The 21,547-nt window shown below is 45.4% G+C and overlaps 1 protein-coding gene across 2 annotated transcripts in view; it reads left to right on the top strand.

The window, feature by feature from the left end:
• Positions 1–21,547, top strand: part of RHBDL3 (rhomboid like 3) — a 54,849-nt gene that overhangs the window by 17,932 nt on the left and 15,370 nt on the right. Inside the window, exons 3-4 of one of the 2 annotated variants that reach the window (XM_062506272.1) lie at positions 4,138–4,221; positions 18,465–18,623. In XM_062506272.1, coding sequence (XP_062362256.1) covers positions 4,138–4,221; positions 18,465–18,623 — 243 coding nt within the window. The remainder of the gene's footprint in view (positions 1–4,137; positions 4,222–18,464; positions 18,624–21,547) is intronic. The other variant, XM_062506273.1, reaches the window with a different exon arrangement.

The following is a 21,547-nucleotide window of genomic DNA, read 5'->3' on the forward strand; positions in this document are numbered from 1 at the left end:
TGCTGCCATGATGTGCTGCTCCATGGCTACTGCATCCACCTCTGCCTGGTCTGTTTTCAAGGGATGTGTGCCAGGGTTAGACTGAACAGTGTCTCAATTTTGCAGGCTGAGGAAATGACCGTGGTTTGCTGTGTTTCTGAGAAGGCCATTGGAAGAGCCAGATTTGCTGTGTGGGCAGCAGGAATAGAACCAGGGTGAAGCACCAGCGTGGAATGGCTGAGACTGTGGGTGGCACCTCCATGACATTTTTTTCTCTCATTGTGGCATTTGAAAATACTCCCCCAGAGGCAAGAAGGGGTGCCTGGTTATGATGTCTTGTTTCTGAAGCTGCCTATTTGTGATTGCAGGGATCTGCAGCCTGCTCTGGGTTTGTATAAACACATCTTTTAACTTGTAAGAAACCCACTGTGTTTCCTTGAAGGACATCAGTGAGTATTTTCTTCTGAAGGCTTGGTCTCTCAAAAATGATTCCCACGAGTCTTTTTTCAAATCCTTGAATTCAGTGGCAGCTGAAGGTATTTGGCAGCTTTGCGTACCAGTCACTCCTTGGGGCTGCAGAAGGCAGCATTGCACTGTGGACTGGTCACTGTAACCACCAGCTCTTTGTCACTGAGCTCTGGTGTCACTGAGCTCTGGTGCTGGCAGTGCTTGCGCTGCCAGAGGGCTGTGAGCTGCACATAGCTCATGTGGCTCAAGGGGGAAGGAACAGTGAAATGTAGAGAGCTGAAAACTGCTTCAAGAAATTTCCCACCTTCCCCATCAGCCCCCCACCACAGATCAAAGTTATCTAGAATGTTCCTTTTCCTTGATGTAGGAGGTATTCTCACTTCAGCTTGTCTAAGACCAGGACTACAAGGCCTGGGAAGGGAAGAGTGAATGGAGAAGCTAGTCATCAGGACCTGCTTCTTCTGGTGACACCAGGTGACAATTTCTGAAACAATTTTTACTTTAGCTGCCTCCAAACTCTGTAGAGTTGAGAATTGGAGCAAGCAGTACTGGTCAATTTAAATGGCTGTATAATTTTAATTAACATAATGAAGACTAATGTACAGTATAATTAATTTCTTCATGCAATAAAATAGGACAGGAATTAATGTCAGCTAGGCAACCAATCTGTTGTACTTCCTTACTTGCTACAGTGAACATTTTTTTATGCAGTGAGATTTTCTAGCATAGAAATGCTGAGAGTCGAGGGTGATGGCCATGGGCTTGCTTTCTAGCTGATACAAGCATGCTGACGTGTAGTACTTCACTGAGGTCTAACCAATACTAAAAATCCTGCCTATATCTCCTGTCCAGCTCCTCCAAGTCAGTATGATGAGCAGAGCCTGATTATATCTGTTCTCCATCTGTCCCTTCCTCAGTCATCTTCGCTATCGTTAATTGTTAACGTCTGGCCTGAGAGTTTGCCTCTTAGCACAGTGCTGATGGGATTTTTCCATGGAGGATTAAGGCTGGAGTGGATTGGCAGGAGACAGTATCCTTGCTGTGAGAAGTTTGCCAGATGTGTGCAAACTCGGTGCTGCTGCTCTTCCAGTTACTCCAGTTCATATCTGGACATGGGAAGGGTCAGTTGCAGCTCCACAACCTCTGACCAGTACATCAGGCCAGACGTGGTCTGGTCTGGATTTGGGAGGGGCCTCCTGCACCCAGCTGCTACATATGGCTTTCGAGGAGACTTTCTGTCTGTTTACATCAGCTGCACCCTCCCATGGAGGTGATTTCATACCTGTCCAGGGGTGGACCACTGAGTGGCCACTATGGGGCTTTAATTAAGGCAGTGATAATATTAACGGGGTAGTGGGAGTGCTGGCAGGGAAGAGTTGAGATGTCATTTCTTACCATGTCATGCTCCCCAGGTGGTTAATGTGTCTGTAAATCACACAAGTGCTTTCCCGTGGCTTTGCTTTCTGCTGCCAGGAATTCATGGGACACAGATCTCAGCTTGTGGCAAAAGCACAGCCCCCTTTCCCTGTAAAGGTACTTGGTATGCATTTCCAGTGCCCTGAAGCATAGCTGAGGACCCTGCTAAGCTCACTGAATCTAGGCTCTGAGAGTTTATATTTCATTTTGTTTTATCAGGTTTGCTTTCCCATGGAGTCTATATTTTTTTCCTGTGTCTGCGCTGGAAGCATGGGAGTATCCCATGGCATTTCAGAAGGTTAGGAGTTTCCCCTTACATGGTTAGTCTCCTGTTCTGCTCCTGGGAAGCCCTTAGAAACCCTTGTTGCTCTTTCCCAAAGGAAATATGTCCTGCAGTAACCAAAAGGTATCTGTTACCTTGCAAGGGCAATGTGGGGCCTGGAGGCACGATTGTTGCTGGCTGTCAGTAGCACAGATGATGACTCTCTTCTTCCATATCCAGACAGACTGGCAGAAACTTTCTGTGCTTTTAAGCCATCACACCAGGGAGGGTTTCCATGTGTGTTGATGCTTTCTACAGCTAAGGCAGTTGCAAAAAAAGTCTTCTCCAAGTCTAGAGGGAAATCTTTGTATCTAATTCATCTCAGACTCTAAATCCTAAAGATAGCCAAGTAAAACCAGCAGAGTTTACACCAGAGGGCTCAATTTTGAGGGCTTCTTGAAGGGGATGTCAAAAGATGTTCACAGCATTGAGAAGCATTGTTGGATTTTTAAATTTATTTTTGTATGAAAATCCCACTGGCTGGTATTCCCATGTTCTTTTTAAGCCATTTGAGATGACATTTCTTTTGTTTCTTTCATTAAAATATTTTTATCCTGGTTCATGGGACTGTACAAGTAGAAATTAAAGCACTGCTTGGTATTTCCTTGCCCATCCTATCTGTTCTTCATCCCCAGCTCCTTTCAGCTTTCCCCAGCTCTCCCCCCTTCCCTCCCCAGCTTGCCTTGAAGGGCTGGGAAAGCCGGCGCTGGCGCATTATGTTGCCTGTCTGATTGTTGTGGGGTTGTGTTTGTGTGGGGAAGGTCACGAGACAAAAAGACCACCAGGCAGGAGTGGGTGGGGGGTGTTCAGTCCCTTTCCATTCAGGCCTTTTGGCAATGGGTGGGAAGAGTCTTGTTTGCATGACAGGATTTCAGGGGGCCATTGCTTTTTGTTTAGGTTTCTTCCACTGCTGCTGCAATGGGCCCTGGAGGGCTGCAACAAAAGTAGAGCTTATATTATGAGATTCATGGGGCTGAAGCAAAGCTGTCAGTGCAGGAGTGACTGAGTCTGACTAGCCACTGTGCTCTTGCAGCCTGGAGACTGTCAGCAATTGCTTGTGTTTGTGCCATGTCCAGTTGTGGCTGTGGTAGGTGCTCTGACTCTTGTGGGCTGAGACCCTTAGTGGGATGAATACTCTGGAAGTGTTCTGTCTGTGGAATGAGGGTTGGAATGCAGGGGGACAGCTCCACAAACCCACCATGGTGGCTATGCTTCCCTGAGTGTTTCTGAGACTTCCACCCAATGACTTTTTTTTGCAGCATCTGCCTCTTTACTTGCTATCAGGACATTTTTGAGAGCATTCTTGTGTTTAAACAGTGCTTACTTCCTTATCATCCCTGTGAGAATCTGAACTGCTGTCCCTGTATACAGCTTTCCCCTCACCCCATCCTTAGAAAGCAGCTCAGTCTATATTTACTACTGGTGTGCACAAAAGCAAACATTGTCAGGGACTCATTGTAACTGTCCCAATTACCCTGATTTCATTTGCATAAGAAGATTGACCAGCCAGTGGTAGTGGCACTGCCTTGGCTGTCTGATGTGGGACCCTGTCATCTGGGAAGCAGGAAAGAACTGAAATCCCCAGGCTGGATGTGGGATGGGGAGAGGGGGCTGTTTTGGTCCCTGCCAGCACCGTGCTACAGCAGCCCTTCCTGGAAGGAGGATAACTTGTCAGATCTCAGGCACTGCAAGTCCCTGACCATGTCTGATTCACATGTTAGAGGCACCAGCTTTCCAAAGATGCAGATTCCAGGTACCCCAAGCATGCCTGAGCATCTGGGCTGTCCCATATGAGTAAATACTTCCCCTGCATAGTGTGTATGTGTGTATTTGTCTATTTTTTTGTCAGTAGGTGTTGACCCTGCTTGAATGCTTCTAGACTGAGCAGTGACCTGCCGTGTATTTGTCACTTCCCTCAGGCACATGTAACCTTGTGTTTGGATTTTTTCCAGAAAAGTAGCTGTTCCTGCAGGCAGGCACTAAAGCAAGAGGAAAGCAGCTGGGATGGAGCAGAAGTCAGGAAGCAGGCTGAAATTGTATGATCTCTTGACCCAAAGCAGTAGCTAGTGCTGGTAGGACTTGCACTGCAGCAGCTGCACAGTGCTCCTCTTACTGGATTGAGAATGATTCATATTTTTTCTCCCTTTTCCCCCAACACCATATGTAATGTGATCTCCCTGTGCCCAGGCTGGCAGATGGGAACCCAAAACTCTCTTCTGTTTGCAGTAATGGTTCTTCATGGGCTCAGCTAGCCTGTGAAGCTGCAATGCTCAAGCTTGTGAGCTTTGGCACAGCAGCCCTTCTGTTCCCCCTGCCCCTGCTGTGTGTGTGCCTGCACAGACCCACATCCATGTCATCTCCTGCTGCTTCCAGGAGAGACTCTCACTCTTGGGTATCTTTCCTCGTTGCTTGTGGATATCACCAAGCTTAGTGTGCTTTATGGAGATGCTTCGACCTTTACTCCATCTTACCCTTCCCTTCAAAATCTCCCCTCTAGTATTTGGCAATTTAAAAGTTTTATTAGTTATTAGGTGGCAATACAGAAGTGTGTCATGGAGGTGGCTGGAACACAGATGTCCTTAGGTGACTTACTTTGTCCCTGCAAATTACTTTGGTAATTACTGGGGTGAATTACTTTGCCTGTTTCCAAGTTCAAAAGTGGAACTCCTTATGAAGTAATACCACTGTGAATCATAAAGAGCACAAATTATCATTTCAAAATATACTATGTCCTAGAGACCTGATTTCTAACAGCCAGATCCCAAGTCTCTGTCCTTATATTTTTGGACCTCTGTGAAAGGGATTGGATGATCCAGCCCAGATTTCTCAGGAGTTCCTTTGTTCTTTCTTTGGCAAGACATGGAACAGGGAAATAAATCTTTATGTGTTTTCTCAGATGAGATGCTGCTTATGCTCTGACTCCAGGACATTCACATTTTTTGCCTGAAATTACCCACCTTGGTGTTGTCACGTTTGCTTGGTGCAAGGCGCATCAAAAAAAGAAAGGGACAGAACAGAGTCCCTAGTTAGGGCACAGATGGGCATCTCATGGTTTCTCTAGCAACCCTTTAAATGCCAGTTTGTATGTTTGACTTCCCTGATGTGTTGAAAAGGCAAAGTAGGGTCAAGTCTTACATTTAAATTTGGGTTCTTTCCATTGTGTTTGCTTTTGCAGGGAGTGTCCTACCTTCTACTGAATTTCTATGACTTCTCATTTTAACCTATGTGTTACTCAGGTCTATTTATGAGCAAGCAAAACACATGCTCCAGATGTTGAATTAGCTTTTAAATGGTTGTTCCTAACAAATATGAAGTGAAATACTACAATTTAAGGCCTTACACTATCTGTTTTAAGCTTAGTCACTGTGTCTTTTGCTTTGCATTGGGAAAATACCTTTGACACATGTTCATGCGGGGAAGACTGACAGGCCTAGGAGGAAAACATAGACATTGGCCACCCAAAAAGGATGGAAGGGCATCCAGTTTTCAGCTCTGCCAGTGAGGTTCAAGAAATAAGATATGCCATTTTAAAATGCTTTGTTTTCCCCAGCTGTGCAAAGGAAAGAGGTGGCTGAATAATAATGCACATAATTTTGTTTGAAATTCACCAAAAGGCTGAGGAAAACACTGCTGCTTTTTTTTTTTTTTTTCCAAACAAAATATTTGATTTTATTTGAGCAGAACCATCTGGGCACTCTGAATATGAATGTAAATTACAGCTTTTAAGGAAACATTTTGAAAATGGCAGTGTCCAGTGGTTTGGCCTTTTAGAATCTGGAGGAACTTCTGAACAATCAATATTCAAATCTAAGACAAATTCTCAGGAAAGTCTTGGCATGACTGAAATCTCTTTGCTTGAAAAAGTTTTGTTTTGAAAAAAATTATTCTTGCTTTGTAAGTGGGAGAAAAGCCCTGTAAATAACATTGCTGCTAAACAGTATCATGCATATAAACTGTATCTTGTCCTGCCCTTGGAGCAGCGTTACCCTTGCATCTCTTGGGCTGCTGCTTGTAATTAACCTGGGGCTTTATCCTATCCGCCCTTTCCATGTCACTGGTTCAGTTTTGGTACAGCTCCCTTTGATGGGGGCAGTCTGACCTTTGGTGGCTGCTGTTTGATTTGTTCTGGGTTCATGAGAATTCGTCGGCTAGGAGCAAAGGAGGTGCCCAATAGTGGAGGGATTATACAGGGACAGATGATGGTAACACTGTCTGCTCGAGGCAGCTTTTCTACTCCTGGATTAAAGTTCATGCTGTGTTACTTGTCTGTCTAAGGCCTTGTCAAGTCCATGTGGGAAGCTGCTCTGTCTGCACTATTTCACTTTGTGCTGCTCAGCTCTCTCCCTGCCTCATTTCTCCTCCCTCTTTCCCCTTCCATTCAGGCAGCATCTTTCAGTCTTCCCCATTGAAGGTCTGTCTTTGCTCTCTGCCCTGTGTAAAAGTTCCATGCCCTCCCTGCCATTCATCACCTCTTGCTCATTCACCTCCCTGCTTTCCTTTCTCCATTCATCTGGGCCTCCCCTCAGCCAGTCTGAGCTACCCTCTCCTCCTGCCCCTTCCACAGTCCTCCTTTTGTGTCTTTGCACTCCCTTCCCCGTGGCCATCCAAAGCTCAGCAGTCTGCAGTGTGCTCTGTGAGGATGGTCTTCTAGAAGTTGGCCCCAACTGATGAGAAAATTAATCCTCAGTGGAAACCTGGTGGAACTGTTTTGGCTGGATTTGTCTCTCTAGCTACCCTGCAGGTGAGAAGATTTCTTTTCCCCCCACTTCCTGGAGATGCAGCATGATGCATGAACAGGAAGAGTATTACAATTTCCTAACCTTCCTGTACAGTCTGGTCTTTCTGAGTCTCCCTCCTGGCTTGTTTCCCCTTTGTGGCAGTTGCAGCTCTCAGATGACTCTGAGAGGTTGTTTGGATTTCCTCATTCCTGAGGAACATAACATGAATTCTCTTAATTATGCTGGCTCTGTAATTATGGTTGTTGCCTGTGTCTTTTCTGCTTCCTTCTTTTAAATCACCTACTCTATCAGTTTTGTCAAGCCATCTCTGCACTCCAATATGTGTTTTAGGTGTTCCCCAAGAAAGAGAGCTTGTGAATTGTATTAGCCAGGGCTTGTTGTTTCTGGGTCTCAATGCAGCCATGACCCTGTGCTTGTGATGCAGACACAGGAAATATGGACCTTAGCCTCTGCCAAACCTTTCCCAGCTTGCTGAGCACCTGGTCTCCTGCACCTCCCACAGTGCCAGCAGTGTGCAGACATCACCCCATGGTATTAAAGGAGCAGGTCTCTGCTGCAGTGTGGCAGGAAAACAAAGTGGGAGGTCTGCTGGCCTGTGGGTGCCCCTGGGGGGCTTCAGCTTTGAATGGTTAAACTGCATTCAAGCCAGTCTGGACAAATAAAAGGGGAGTATTAGAGCTTGGGAGGAGTGGATAGACTTGGAAGAAGCAGGTGCTCTGAAAGCTTGTCTGCTCCCTGTGCCTGTGGGAAATCTGATCAGCTCAGTAAAGGAGGCAGGAGTAAGGTGGAGAGGGGCTCTGTGAGTGCAGGCAGGTTCGACTGACAGGGCGAGCTCTGTGTTGTGTTGAAGGCTGTGAAAGGACCATCCACTGCTGTCTCATGAGGCTAAAAGGAGCCCCTGATACAGCCTGGCAGGGCCAAGCTCTGGGAAAACCTGTCAAATCTCTGAGAAGGACCCTTTCCCCTGGTAACTGCGTCAAAGTGGGATTTCAAGCCCTGCTGTGGTTTGTTGCCAGGCTGGTGAGCATCTAAAAGAGATTCCCCACTCATTGTGCTTGTGCCTCACAGAGACACTGAACCTGGCAGGGCCCGTCTAGCCCCAGGCCAGCCCTGCATCTTGTTACCTGCAGTCAGAAGTCTCTGCTCCAGCAAGGCTTGGACTGGGAACCCTGCACAAACAGCACTTCTTCCTATGAAGTCAGTTGCATTCCTATTGTGAAGTTTATTTAGTGATGATTTGCTTTGAAATGTCAGACACATTTTCCTTCTGTTTGAAAACCTGTGGCAGAGACAACTCTGGAAACACTGTCCTTTGTATCCAGTAAGAGCATATAGGAATCCAAAATGCAGCTTGATTTTTCTGGTTTGTGGTTTTGAAACTTTGGCACTTGGAGAAATCTCTTCTACTCTTAAACCAAAGCATATTTGGCATAGCAGACACTGGTAAAGTGCAAACACTGCAGAAATTACTATTGCAGTTCAATGCAGGGAACCTGCAGTATGGGTGTCATCCAGGAATGATTTGGATAGATCACCTAAGAAACAATGCAAACCACCACAGCTTCCAGCAGTCTGGCTCCTTCCTGCAGCTGTAACTCCTGTGATCACCCTGGAAAGATGCAAGTCAGGATTTCTTGCTCTCAAGTATTTAAATGGTAGAAGTTAGAGAATAATTAATGCTCCCAGCTCCAGGCTGCATTTGGAACCAACCTGTCTGCAGTACCTTTGAGATCGTTTTGTCATTGCGGTGTAATAACAGTGCCTACAAGGCATTACAGAAAATCATGTGATGCCTCTGTCTCCTCTTCACAAGGCTGACTTAAAGTTCTGCTCCAGTTTAGCTTGGAAAGCAGAGTTTCTTTGTGGGGTTCTAGTCCCTATGACTGAGCAGAGCCAGCTGTAAGACCAGTTAGAGTTAAATACCTTTCCCAGTCTGTTTAGCAGGAGTTTTGCTCCATGGTTGTTGCTCTAACCAGAAACATGGTTTGAATTCCAGTACAGGTGGGTCATTTTGGCTACACATGTGCTATGGCACTTGTTAGCTGGAGCTTTAAATGCATCTGTTTAGCTTGAGCTTTTCTGAACCCTAATAGCTTACTGTCAGGTCAGAGAGAACTGCTGGGACCATCTAGTCTCTCCTAATGTAGGCAATAAGGTTTTCTGAGTGGTCTGCTTGACCTCAACCATGACTCATCTCTTAGGAGAACTTGCAATTCAATTGTAAAACTTCTGGTGAAGCTAGTGAGACATTTTACTAGTTAAATAGTAAAAATAATCAACTTACTCTAATCTAAGGCTGTCCCATTTGACTTCTAGCCTCTAGATTCGATTATACCTTTGTCGTAGTGGAGACTTCTGTACTACCAGATTTCTGCTCCTCTGGACAGCAATCAAGTCTTGCTTAACCTTCCCTTTCATAAGGTAATGAATTGAGCCTGTCAGTGCAGCCAGTCAGACTGTACCAATAAAAAGTTCCAAAGAGGTAATGTCACCTCATTTACAAACCTGCAGGTCATGTTTCCTTTTTTGCAGGCAGTATTACCTTGAGAACACTCTCTATAACAAGCAAGGGTTGTTTTTTTTCCCCTGCCAGGAGTGGCTGCTGCTGAAGATGGCATTCTCCACCCTGTACACCCGCTGGCATTCTTGGCTCCCGTCCAGATGGCTTTCTGTTTATTTTTAATGTAATATATATTGTTTGCAAGTACCCAGATTTACCAAAAGACCTTGCTCACACTTAATGAGTTTCTGCTTTAGCTCATCTGTGAGCATGATACAGACTTTTCATTTTCCTTTGCTACAAAGTCACTAATGAGAATTCTGTAGGAGGAAGAATGAATTCTCATGGGACCCCATTAGTGGCATTAGCCATGTGATGGTGGCTCTCTGGCTTAGATTTATTTTTGAGACCTGTCGAATAGCCAGATTTCAGCATGTTGAATGTGTGACAGCCTGAGTTTGTGTCACAGTAAATCTTCAGACTTGGGGTTGTCTGGTGATGTCAGATGCCCTTCAGAAATCAGTCATACCAGCAATCTTGGCTTATGTTCTGCTCCCAGTTTGTGTTCTCATCCAGATAATATCAACTGGACATAATCTGTTTTCTATGGCCTGTTCTGACTGATATTAGACCAGTCCTCCTTCAAGTGTGCATTACTCAATATCAGTCATTTGTTCCTTTGCTGTGGGTTGCTGTTAGACCAATAAGACATGCTGTATCACATTAAATTCTTGCTGGGCAGTTTAGGGAGCAGAGTGCATGCCTGTCACTGTGGTTGCACAGGAGTTTTGGAGCCTTGGTTGGAAGGGCTGTACTGCTGATTCAAAACTGGAAGAAAGGGAGCAGCAGATCTTGATGTTCTTCCAGTGTTCCTAGACTTGCAGAAAATCAGTATTTGTAATGACTTTTTAAAACCTTTTGGATGAAAGTTACCTTGACCTGCTGATTCAAAACTAATTTCAGCAGCTGCTGTGTAATGTTCTCCAGAGTTACTGCTGGGACAGAAAATGCACCATCATCATCATGTGATAGAGATAATTCATTGGACTTTTGTCCGCATACAGAACAGAAACATTTCAACTCTCCTGACTCTTTCACACTGATATTACCTATGCAACTTTTTCCAGATAATATCAGACAAAAACCTCATCTACCTCATCTGTACCATATGTACCGTAGATGTAGCTGTGACAGGAGACATTATCCACAGCAGTGAATTTTACAGAAATCTTATGTATGATTAGTTGAACCTGGGGTAAGCAGGGATCTGACTGCAGGAATTTGGCCTGAAATACAGCCCCCACTAAATAGCTCTTCTCACTGTTGTGTGTCAGTTTCTGGCTTGTTTTGGTTTTTATTGCTATTTGCTTTGTAGCTGTAGTGATAAGAGCCTGTCTGTCTCCCAGTTGTGAGATTGACTGTGCATATTTATGTCTTCTGCTGAATTATGTAATCCAAATCAATGCAGCATCTCACCCAGAGTGTGTTGCATTTTGTATCTGAATGAAGTGACTTACATATTATGTCCCCTCATGATGTAGAAGCCCTGAGAGGTGTAATTAATATTAATAGAGAATTTTTATATTTTCCAGTCAGGCGTGTCTAAAAGCACATAAACAATAATTATGTGGTGGTGAATGAGTCTTATGGATATTATAGATACTGCTGTTTTCAGCTTTTGATATTTAATGCCTTACACCATCCAGATTAAAAGTGAGGTTTATTTTACCTTGATTGCAGAACTCATTACTTCAGGAGATTCTGGAGGCCTAAAAACTAGAGGAATTCAAAAGGGAGAGCAAGAGATTGGCCATTCGTATATTAAGAATATTGGGGCCAGTGCTGATAAGCAGTTCTGCAAAGTTATAAACCCCTTGTGTCAGGATTTAAGGAAAGATTTTAACTGTTCGGGTCAGTTTGGTCACACCAGTCACTAGGTGGTCTCTTGTTGGCTTCATCTTGTCCACAGTCTCAGGAATGAGAGATTGCACCAGAGCTTGGGCTGGTGCTGTTGGATACACGACTCACCAGTCTGGGTCACAGCCTGCCCAGCCTGTTACTGCAGCTGAGACAACTACCCATGTAAGAATGTGCAACATGGCCAGTGCTGGATCAGGATTAAAAATCATATTTTCACCTAAAAAACCCCACCTGCAACTTTTTAGAGTACCGCAGCTTCTTTCCATTAGTCTTAATGCACTGCCATAAATAATAAAACAGGAAGAAGCAGAGCTGGAGTAAGCTCAGTCTATAAACATGTCTCTTTGCATTAAGCCTTGTGGCGTAATGGAGGGCATCTCCTGCCACCCATGCTGTCTCGTTAATCATGTAATTATCTCCCTCACTTTCAGTGCTGCATCTCCTTCCCTGTCAGTGCTGCTGGTAATGGAGCTTCTATTTACCCTGACTTCTTTCTGGGAGCCGCTCTGGTTTCAAAGCCAGCACAGCGGTATATTTTGAATAATTTAGTTCTGTGTGGCTTGAACACTGTCTGTAATTCCCCAGCTGAGACTAGAGGCTGATTTCTGGAGGTATTCTGCCAGGAGGCTGATTTGGAGAGAAGCAGTGGGATTGCTCAGAGTGGTGGGATGTCAAGGTGGCTGAGGACTGAAAGCCCATTCAGTGGGTCCTGTGAGTGCCTCTCAGCTCTGCCCTCTCTTAGTGTCTTAGCAAGGACTTGCTGCAAGAAACCCACAGGTAGAGGATGGATAAGGAAGAGAGTTGTGTGAAAAATGAGCGTGGAGACAGAAACATGAATTTGCGCACCTGACTGAGCATGATAGGCTTCCCCTGCAAGCTGTGGGTCAGAAATTACTGGGGTGTCCAAGTGTAGGATTTACTTGGCCTGTGGTGGTTATGGACAGGGGTGTGACCTCTGTAGAGTCAAGAAGTTCAGTGTGGTGTCCAGCTGCCACTGGCTTTGGAAATTTGATAAGTTTCTGCACCTGATACCTCCCCAGAATGTTCACAGTGTCCCTGTGCTGCTTGGCCTGATGGCTTGGCAACTGCTCTTTGCCATTGCAGCCATCATCCAGCCACACTCTGAGTCCTGCACAGCCCTCCCTGATCTGGATCACATGAACATAAGTGTGGTTCCTATGCCCTGTAGATGAGAACATCACAACATCACACAGGTCTGTGGGCTCACTTCAGCAATTTTGGCAATACCAAGAATCTGCCTCAAAGCTGAGTAGTAGCACATTCCTGAATCTTTTGATTCTCATATTCTTGTTGAATCTGTGCTTCCACTGACTAGATGAAGTGCTTCTGCAGAAGGTAACAACAGATGGTAGTAATGTAGGTCCCTTCCTTGTCTTTATGCCTAAGACAGTAGGAGAAATAAATTAGAACAGAAATGCCTCTATAGATTGGCCAATGAGCTCATGAACCTGGTCTTTCAGTCTATTTTGCTCTTATACCAGCCGTCTCCATCTCCACTCTGCCATGTGCTGCGTGCAGAGACATATGTGCCCAAATCCAGGTGACAGGATGGATTCCATTCTTCTCTGGATTGCCTCCTGGCCTAGGTGAGTGCTGAGCTGGGCAGCTCTGTGCTCTCACTGCAGCTTTCCTGGGGAGCAGATGTGTCTCCGGGCACTGCTTGGTGAGAGAATATCCTCTGTGCTTAAAAGCAATCTGGCTTTTGAGAGTTGGGTTCCAGCCCTCGGGTTCAGCTCAGGTCAAAGCAATTCAACACGCCCTAAATGTACTGCTGGATAGCCCTTAATCACTTTATATTGTCTGTGCAGTGGTGAGTAAATTCATTATTTACAAGAGAGGCAAGTGTGCGTCACTGGAGCCAGCACTGATGCTTTACCACGTGTGTTCAGGCAACTCGGATGAGGTTACTTTAAATGGTAAGAAGCTGGATTTCAGAGTGGAGGGATATGCATTTACCTCTGACTGGCCTTCCTCTCTGTTGGATCAGGCTTTCTCATATGCACTTCTAACGTTTGGAAGAGAGAGCCAAGATCATTAAACATCCCTAGATTGCAGAGACTACGCCACCTAACATCTGAGTTGCATCCAGCAAAGCTCAGAGTGGTTTCTAAAATCCTTGGAGGTGAAAAGATGTTGCATGCAATTGACTCCCCATTTCCAGTGGAAAAGAGCCTACATGTAAATAAGAAACAGGCCAGCTAATGAGAGCTCCTTTCTGGTGGGAAATGAATCAGGAGTTGTCATTTCTATATAATAGGGTGGAGAAGCTTAAGCTCAGGGCAATTTCTTTGCAAAATCTCCTAGTCTGGAGCAGAGCTGGGATCAGTGCCAGGAGGCCTGACACTGCCAGGCCAGTCTCTCCCATAAGTGAAGACACCACTGGATCTTAGAATGATTCAGATTTTAAGGAACTGGTCCAACTCAAGGCCAATTTGCAAATTAGATGAAGTTGTTTGGAGCCTTGCCCACTGGAAAGACAACTGTGGCTTTGCTGATGTCAAGACAAAACCCTTCAATGAGGAAACTATGGGTGGGAATGAACTCTGTTCCTGCAACCCTAAAGCCAGCCAAGGATGCTCCTGTTGTGCCCAGTTCAGCTGCTGACTGTCCAGCTGCTCCGGTGCCCCTGAGGGCTGTGTGCCATGGGGAGAGGAGCAGCTGGCTGCACTCTGAACGTCTGAGTTTTCCCAAGATACTCATTGTCTGTCTGCAGCACCAGCCTCCACCCTACTTGCTCACTCAACCGTGGCTGATGTGTCTTTAATTAAAGAAGAGGAACAATTTGAGATTTCATTTTCTTTCCTTAACCAAATTTCCTATTTTCATCACAGTTTGTGAGGCCCCCTTACCTTACTTTTACATTGTAGTTTTGTTGTGGGACCTTTAGTTTATGGTGTGTCTCCTCTAATATAAGGAAAAAACAGGAGAAAAACAGCTTGTTTTGGGCCAGGAAATTAAGATCCTGGGTCAGATGGCTGCTACGGTCATTAACATATTTACATTTTTGCTTAAGAGCCTGGTTGAGGATCAAGGGAGTTAAGGGCGATTGTCATTGAAATGCGGAGGAAACCTGGCATGAAATTGCCGTTAGTGTCCTATTGTGTGGGGGGACGAGGGGGGGCAAGCGGCTTCCTCATCCCTGGTGACGGGTTCGGGACAGGCAGAAGGAACTGCGCTGAGGGAAGGCACCGTGGTGCCCGTGCTGTGGGAGCTTTGCTCCCCGTGGGGCTGGAGCCGGGCTCAGCACGGCCCTGCTGCTTCCTCCAGGCGCTGTCTGTCCTCGGGTGAGACCCTGGTGCTCGCCTGGGCTCGTGGGACAATTGGCCCCGAAGGAGATCGTCATGGATAAATGCATGAAGCAGCTAGCAAAGGTCAGTTGTCTCTTTTATAATTGATGGAGCTGAGTGGTTTGAGTCTGCTGTCACGTTTTTGCACTGGTGCAGCGTCACCTGGAGTGCTGTGTGTAGTTTGGGGCATGACATTATGGAAAAGACAAGAAGCTGTTAGACAGTGTCCAAAGGAGGCCGTGAGCATGATGCACGGTCTTGAGGGGAAGCCGTGTGAGGAGGGGCTGAGGTCAATTGGTTTGTTCAGCCTGGAAAAGAGGAGGCTGAGGAGAGACCTCACTGTAGTCTTCAACATCCTCATGAGGGCCAGTGAAGGAGCAGGTTTTGATCTCTTCACTCTTATGGCCAATGACAGGACTCAAGGAAATGGCGAGAGCTGAGTCAGGGAGTGGTTTAGGTCGGATATCTAAGGGTGGTTGTGCACTGGAACACGCTCCCCAGGGCTGTGGTCACAGCACTAAGCCTGTCTGAGTTCAAGGAACGTTTGGACAATGCTCTTGGGCGCAGGATCTAATTCTTGGGCTGTCCTGCATAGGGCCAGGAGCTGGATGGAGCATGAAGGACTCCATGATCCTGATGGGTCAATTCTAACTCAGCACATTCTGTGAGTCTATGATTTGCCATGTGTAGGGACACAGAATATGCAGAACCTTCCTAACCCCTTGATTTTTGTGGATAGCTGTGGTATCAGAAACAGCGTTTGAAGCAGTTTGAAGTATCGGCGTGGATTTTGACAGATGAGATTTTTATATACTTTTTTATAGAGAAATGTTATACAATTAAAAATTGTTTAAACATAAATAAGAGGACTTCCTTACAGCTGGGGTTGACATTCTGTAAAGCATTCTATTCCAGATTGTGGAACTTGTGCTCCGGCCCTGCTCTGAGGTATTTGAGTTCAGATGTCAGTTGTTCACAGCTCATCTCTTATTCTCACGCTGTTCAGATCCACTGTTTTACTTCAAACTTATTTCTAATTATTATCATTAACATGGTGCCAAAAAATAATTATACATAATAACATGGAAGAGGAGAAGAGACTTGATAGCCAAAGAAAACACCAGCTACCTTCTACCACTGCTTTGATTTTTGTGGAGCAAGCAGCGAGACTTCAGTGAGCTGAAGGAGGAATGCTGGTGCCTATTGGTGTGAGAAAGAAGCAGATTCACTTGGAGCCACCAGAGAGCTACAGGTTCAGCTGTGCCTTTGGAAACCAGCAGCCAGTAACAGCAACATCCTGAGTGACAAGATGTATCAGCTCCAGCACGAGGGAGTCTGAAGTCATTAGTGTGTCCTTGTGGGCTGGTTTGAAGTTCTGAAGCAGTTGTGTAATTTCTGTTCTTGGTTACAAAATGCTTCTTTTTGGAAGGCTTTAAAGCAGAACAAAGTCTGGGAAAAGTGGTTTGTGATCTCAGCAGCTCTTTTTTTCTCTGGGGGGCCTGTGTGCTACAGCTCTGCATCTCATCTGCCCTTTGAAGGAATAGCCCTGTTCCCTGGGGCTGCGGACCTTGGTCTTTCCTACAAAGTCCATGAGCACACAACATGGGGAGAGTCCCACATTTTGGGTGCTGACCCTGGGCTTCAAAGTAGAGAAGTACTTAAGCCTTCAAGGAGCAAAGGTTTTGTCCTAGACAAACTATGTTCTGACATTTTAAATACTGAGATAAAAGTAAAGTGGTGCAGCTGAGTAAGATGTTGGTTAGGTCAAATATTTTTAGGAAACAGGGATGAACAGAGCAGTACCTATGGTGTTGCAAGTCTTAGACCCATTCACTGAATGACTCATCTCCCAGCTCTTACAAATTCCCCTTGAGAAAGGTCATCCCAGGTGTTGTGCTAATAATACTTTACTTCCTGGGATTGGGCACCACAAACAGACTGGCCTGAGAGTCACAGAAGAGCCAAAACTCATCAGAGCTGAGCCTGAGTGCAGAAGCCCTGACTTTTGGGGTTAGTTTTAGAATTTGATCTGTTAACTCAAAGCATCAGAGTGTGGTGGAGTAGGGGAGCTAAACTTCTCTAGGGATTAATATTAAGCCTTTGTTTAACAGTAAACAGCTGATGAAATCCCCCTTTGGCTCTGGGTGCCATCTGTCAGGGAGATACATCCAGGCTACCTTGCAAGGGCAGGACAACCTTTGTCAGAGAACAGGAGAGAGTCCCCAGCTCTGACTGCCCACAGGTCACTTGGTTTATCTTGATTTGTGCAATCCGTTTGCCCAGCAGCTTCTTTACAGAGGGGCTGCTGCTTTGACCAAAGGCAGATGGCCCTCCTCCAGCAAGGAGCTCTGACCTCCCCTCCTGATGTTAGACAGCTCCTCTTCAGCCAAGCAGCCGCCAAGAGCAGCAGGACAAAGGTGCTCAGGCCAAAAGGAGATGGATTCTCACACATTGGCACAGCCTCTAAACAAGCAGCCCATGCCTGAGGCTGGTCTGTTTTATTATGGCTGTTCTGCTCACTGCAGAGCCGTGCCAGCCCTGCTGCTGGCAGGCTGCATCCTCTGCCACATCCTCCTTCCCACCTCCTCCCTTGCCAAGGCAGCCTTTCTTCCACTGTGACTGATCAAAGGCCCAGCGCCTGTTCAACTTTTGTTCCCCATTAGGAAAGAGTGAGGATTGTCAGGACCTTTTTGGCTCTGCCAAGGCCCTATTATGTCCCAAATGTTTCCATGAAAAGACTCCCTCCTGACCACCCTGCCCCCTGACAGCCATTCAATCCAACAAACAAGCTTGATATCATTATCTACAAAAGGAGGCCAGCAAGCACCAGGGTCCTCACAGCCAAGTTTGGGAAATCAAAGGCAAAATCTCCCAGCAACAGAGAGCTGGTAGAGATCAGACTGCACCAGGGCTAGTGAGGCTGGTCTTGGAGCTTGCAGACACTAGTTTTCCAAGCACAGCAGAAATATGCTAGGCATAGTGCCAGCACTGACTGTCAGGGCTGAGGCTGTGCCTTGTGAGCTGGCACCCTAGAGGCCACTGAAACAGTCATAACTTTGGACAGCCTTGTAAAGGTGTCTCTTTCCATCAGTGGCATTTCTAGATTAGCCACTTAGGTTCAGGGAAAACAGTGATCCTTTTGGCCAGAGTGGGATTCACTCCAGGTCTCACCTGGGACTTTCCTTCTAATGACTCTGGTTTGCATTCTCAAAATGGCATGTGACTGCCTTGTCACTTTTAGTTTGACATGGTGTTCATCTGCTTTGCTCCCTGTCCAAAGATTTTCTTTCCCAACTGTCTTAAAATAGCTCTTCAGCAGTGAAAATACTTACCTCAGTGAAGGCATCTCTAAAGATGATCTGGAAAGGTGACTGTCAGAAACACTAAGCACAGAAAGGGCTTGAGGAGGGATGGCATATTCCTGTGGTGTAATTGTGTTAGGAAATAGAGGAGTAAAACTGTTTTCAGTGCATTTTATCTCACAAAATGCATCTCTGGTTTGCTTGATGTTCCAGATAGAAAGAGACATAAAAAAATAGATAAGAAATGATGATGCAGAGGGAAAGAAGGTGAAGGGAGCTGACGTAGCTGAAGCTTGGGTGGAAATGGGATGGTGGTGGGGATGATGGTGCCTGGACTCACACGTCTCTGCAGCAGATGCTTTCCGGTCCCTGGGTGATTGCAGGGCAGTGTCACCAAAGCCTAGAGCAGCTCTTGGCTCCCTGTGGGTCTGTGGTGGGTGATGAATGCATAGGAGAGAGTTGTGTGTAACATGGGATTGTTAATTGTGGCACTCTCCCCTCCTATCCCAGTTTGATCCTGACAACACTGGCTACATCAGCACGGAGAAGTTTCGCTCCCTTCTCCAGAGACACGGCTCGGAGCTGGACCCCCACAAGCTGGAGGTCCTGCTAGCCCTGGCAGACAGCAACTCTGAGGGGAGGATCTGCTACCAGGACTTCGTCAACCTGGTGAGTGCTCTGGATGGCGAGGCCTGTCAGTCCTTGGCTCTGCTCAAAACATGGGCTGTCAAAAGACCTTGTCTCTCTCTCTCTTTCCCTCCCTTTATTAACACCAGTGTTTGTTGCATCACATTCTGCATGGACTTGCTGAAGCATTCAGTGGTGACTGAATGCTTCAGCAAGAGTCAAATTGCTTCTGATTTTTCCAGGGAAACAAATTTGCATGGGAAAGAACTGCTGGAGCTGTAGTAAGATCAAGAAGCGATGGCTACTGCTAGTTTAGAGGTTTTTGCTGTTAGTATCAGTTGCTAGCTGCAATAATGAGCCATTTGTTTGCAAGCAGAGGTCTGTCAGTCTGGATGTCTCCTGTTTTATCTAGAGATTTCACCACTTCCATACAAAAACATATAGATAATAGATAATAGTGCTAGGTGGAGTCATATTGCACTGTTGTAGGCAACAACAGCAAGAGGGCTAAAGTGTTTCTAGGTCACATTCATTTTATTCCAGGTGAGGTGTCTCAGAGTGCATGAGTCATGATCTGGATGCCTCTCTATCTCTACTAATGAGTCAATTAGTGAAGGGATCTCTGTTTCTTGTCAAGGCAATTTGTTGAGTCAACACAATTGTAGACATGTGTTGTCAGGTGCCCAGGATGGCTTAGAAATGTTTTTTTTGCAAGATATCTTGGACACTGGCCATTCAGGGGCTTTGCCTTGTTCTTGCTCTGTCATTGAGCACGAGAATCCCAGTAGACTCAGAGCAATATTATAGGCCTGGGTTACAAAGTCAAAGAGGAATGGAAATTGGTGACACCTCTGAGGTTTCTCTGGAAAACTGGACGTGTCCTTGATGCAAAGTACAGTAATTTGCATCTCTGTGTGTCCTGCAGACAACGTGGGGATTTGATCCCTTCATTTGTCATGGTCACTCATGCACGTGTTCTTGGTTTAGAAAGAAAGTGTCTTGCATATGTCCTGTTTTCACATTAATCAGAAAAGTATGATAACATGGCCCAGCTGTCCAGGACCCAGGTCATGACCTCCATCAGGCTGTGGGCAGAGTCAAGGTGAAGCGACTTTGTTGGAATGACATAAACCTGCTGTATCTAACCAGGCTGTCTTGTAAGCCCCTTGCCTATGTCTAGGTACACAGTAAAATAAATTCAGTAACTCTTAAACAGATCACACAGTGTGAGGTTTTCCTCAGCTCCAGCATAACAAACAGTGTGGTCCTCAGTGCTCAGCAGAATATTTATAGTAACAGCTGCTTGTTCCACAGTTGGGGATATTCAAAGTACTGTGCAAGCATTCACTAATTGGGCTGCACAACACTTAGGTAGCAGGAAGAGGCATCATTGAATTTCTTTTACAGAAATGATGGCCTAGGGCCAGGCAACACATTGGCAACAGGCTCAGGAATAGAACTGTGCTTTTTGCTCTCTCGCCACTCCACAGGGTTCGGGAGCAGCACAAGCTAATGAAAGGTAGATGGGAGCTGAAATGCTTGGACATTCTCCTTTGGGAATAGGAGGCTGTGCCAGCTCACACCTCACTGATGTGGTTTCTGCAAAACAGCAAATTTCCTTCACTACTATTGAATGACTCCTATAAAGAAGCCTTTGATCTTCCTGTCATCAGCTCCTCTATCCTTGTCTGCATTTTTTTCACTTTCTAATCAATAGACAATGCAAATGCAAAAACATTAAACTACTTAAAAATGACATCTCTCTTCTCACTTCTCCTCTAGTTCCTATTGATTTCCAACATCCAAACTTCTTTAAGGGCCCCTTCTCTTTTCCCTGACTTCTGAATTTTCTTTTGAACTTCCTGATAGAAAGAAACAGCACAGCTGATAAAGAATCACTGTGAAATTAGGGATTTCCTTTACCTCCCAGCTGTCAATCCTTGCTGTGGTGGTGTTCAGGTTCATGTTTGTGCTTGATGATCATTAGCCCTCTCTACTTTATGCTCAGGTTAATTTGTCTGTTTCAGTAACTTAGCAAGAATTGACCTGCTGCCAAAAATTATGGTGTGAACTTCTAGATACATCAAAAATGAAACTGTAGGACTTACCTTAAGAAAAACATCCATATATATGCCTGCTCTCAACACAGCAAAGCAACTTAAATTTATGAAATTGAAAGTTTTAAAATATGAGACTAGACCCTAGAAAGCACTCAGGAAATAAATTGAGGAATTAATAAATTCAGGGAAGATGAAAACTCCTAGTACGATCGGAAAACAAAAAAGTCTCAAAAAGATCAGATAGGCAACACATTGGAAATTACTTCTCCTCTGTGTGTATGAAATTCAGCTCATGTAGTTGTAAAACACAATGCTGCAATCATATCCATTTCTGTTTCTGCACTGTGGTTTGTAGTAACAGCAGAAAGCAGGGTTTTTTTCAGGTGGGGTCTGAGACAGCGCAGAGTAACAGAAGTGTTTCCTGTACAAGTGGAGACATCTCGTGCATCTCTGCTGTCTGGTTGCTTTGCAGCATTGTGAAAAGAGATGCACGGAGAAAATTTTGGCTATGAAAAGTGCGAAAGAGATAGTGAAGCAAGGTGTTTAACTAACATTGCTACTTTTAGAGAAGAGACAAGCCAGGAGGTAATTATAATTGAGATGTTTTTTTCTGGGATTCTTACTGAACAGCAACTGCTGTTGGCAGTCCTGGATTACTTCACATAATATCCTGTAGTAGAGCTTGTAGTAAGTAATAAGGTCTAAGACAGAGTTCATGTGACTTGGGAAAAACAAAACACTGCTGCTTCCAACAGAAATGTTTAGCTGTGTCTTTGTAGTAACTTGAAGCTGATGTGGCATCTCAGTAATGAGCAAAATGTATTAACTAGTTAAATGCACATCCTTTATTTTCCAGATCAAGAATCACCACCGGTTTGCTTTCCCTGGTCTTGCTGGCTTCTAGGG

The sequence above is a fragment of the Cinclus cinclus genome, chromosome 20 (assembly GCF_963662255.1).
Source record: "Cinclus cinclus chromosome 20, bCinCin1.1, whole genome shotgun sequence".
NCBI lineage: Eukaryota > Metazoa > Chordata > Aves > Passeriformes > Cinclidae > Cinclus > Cinclus cinclus.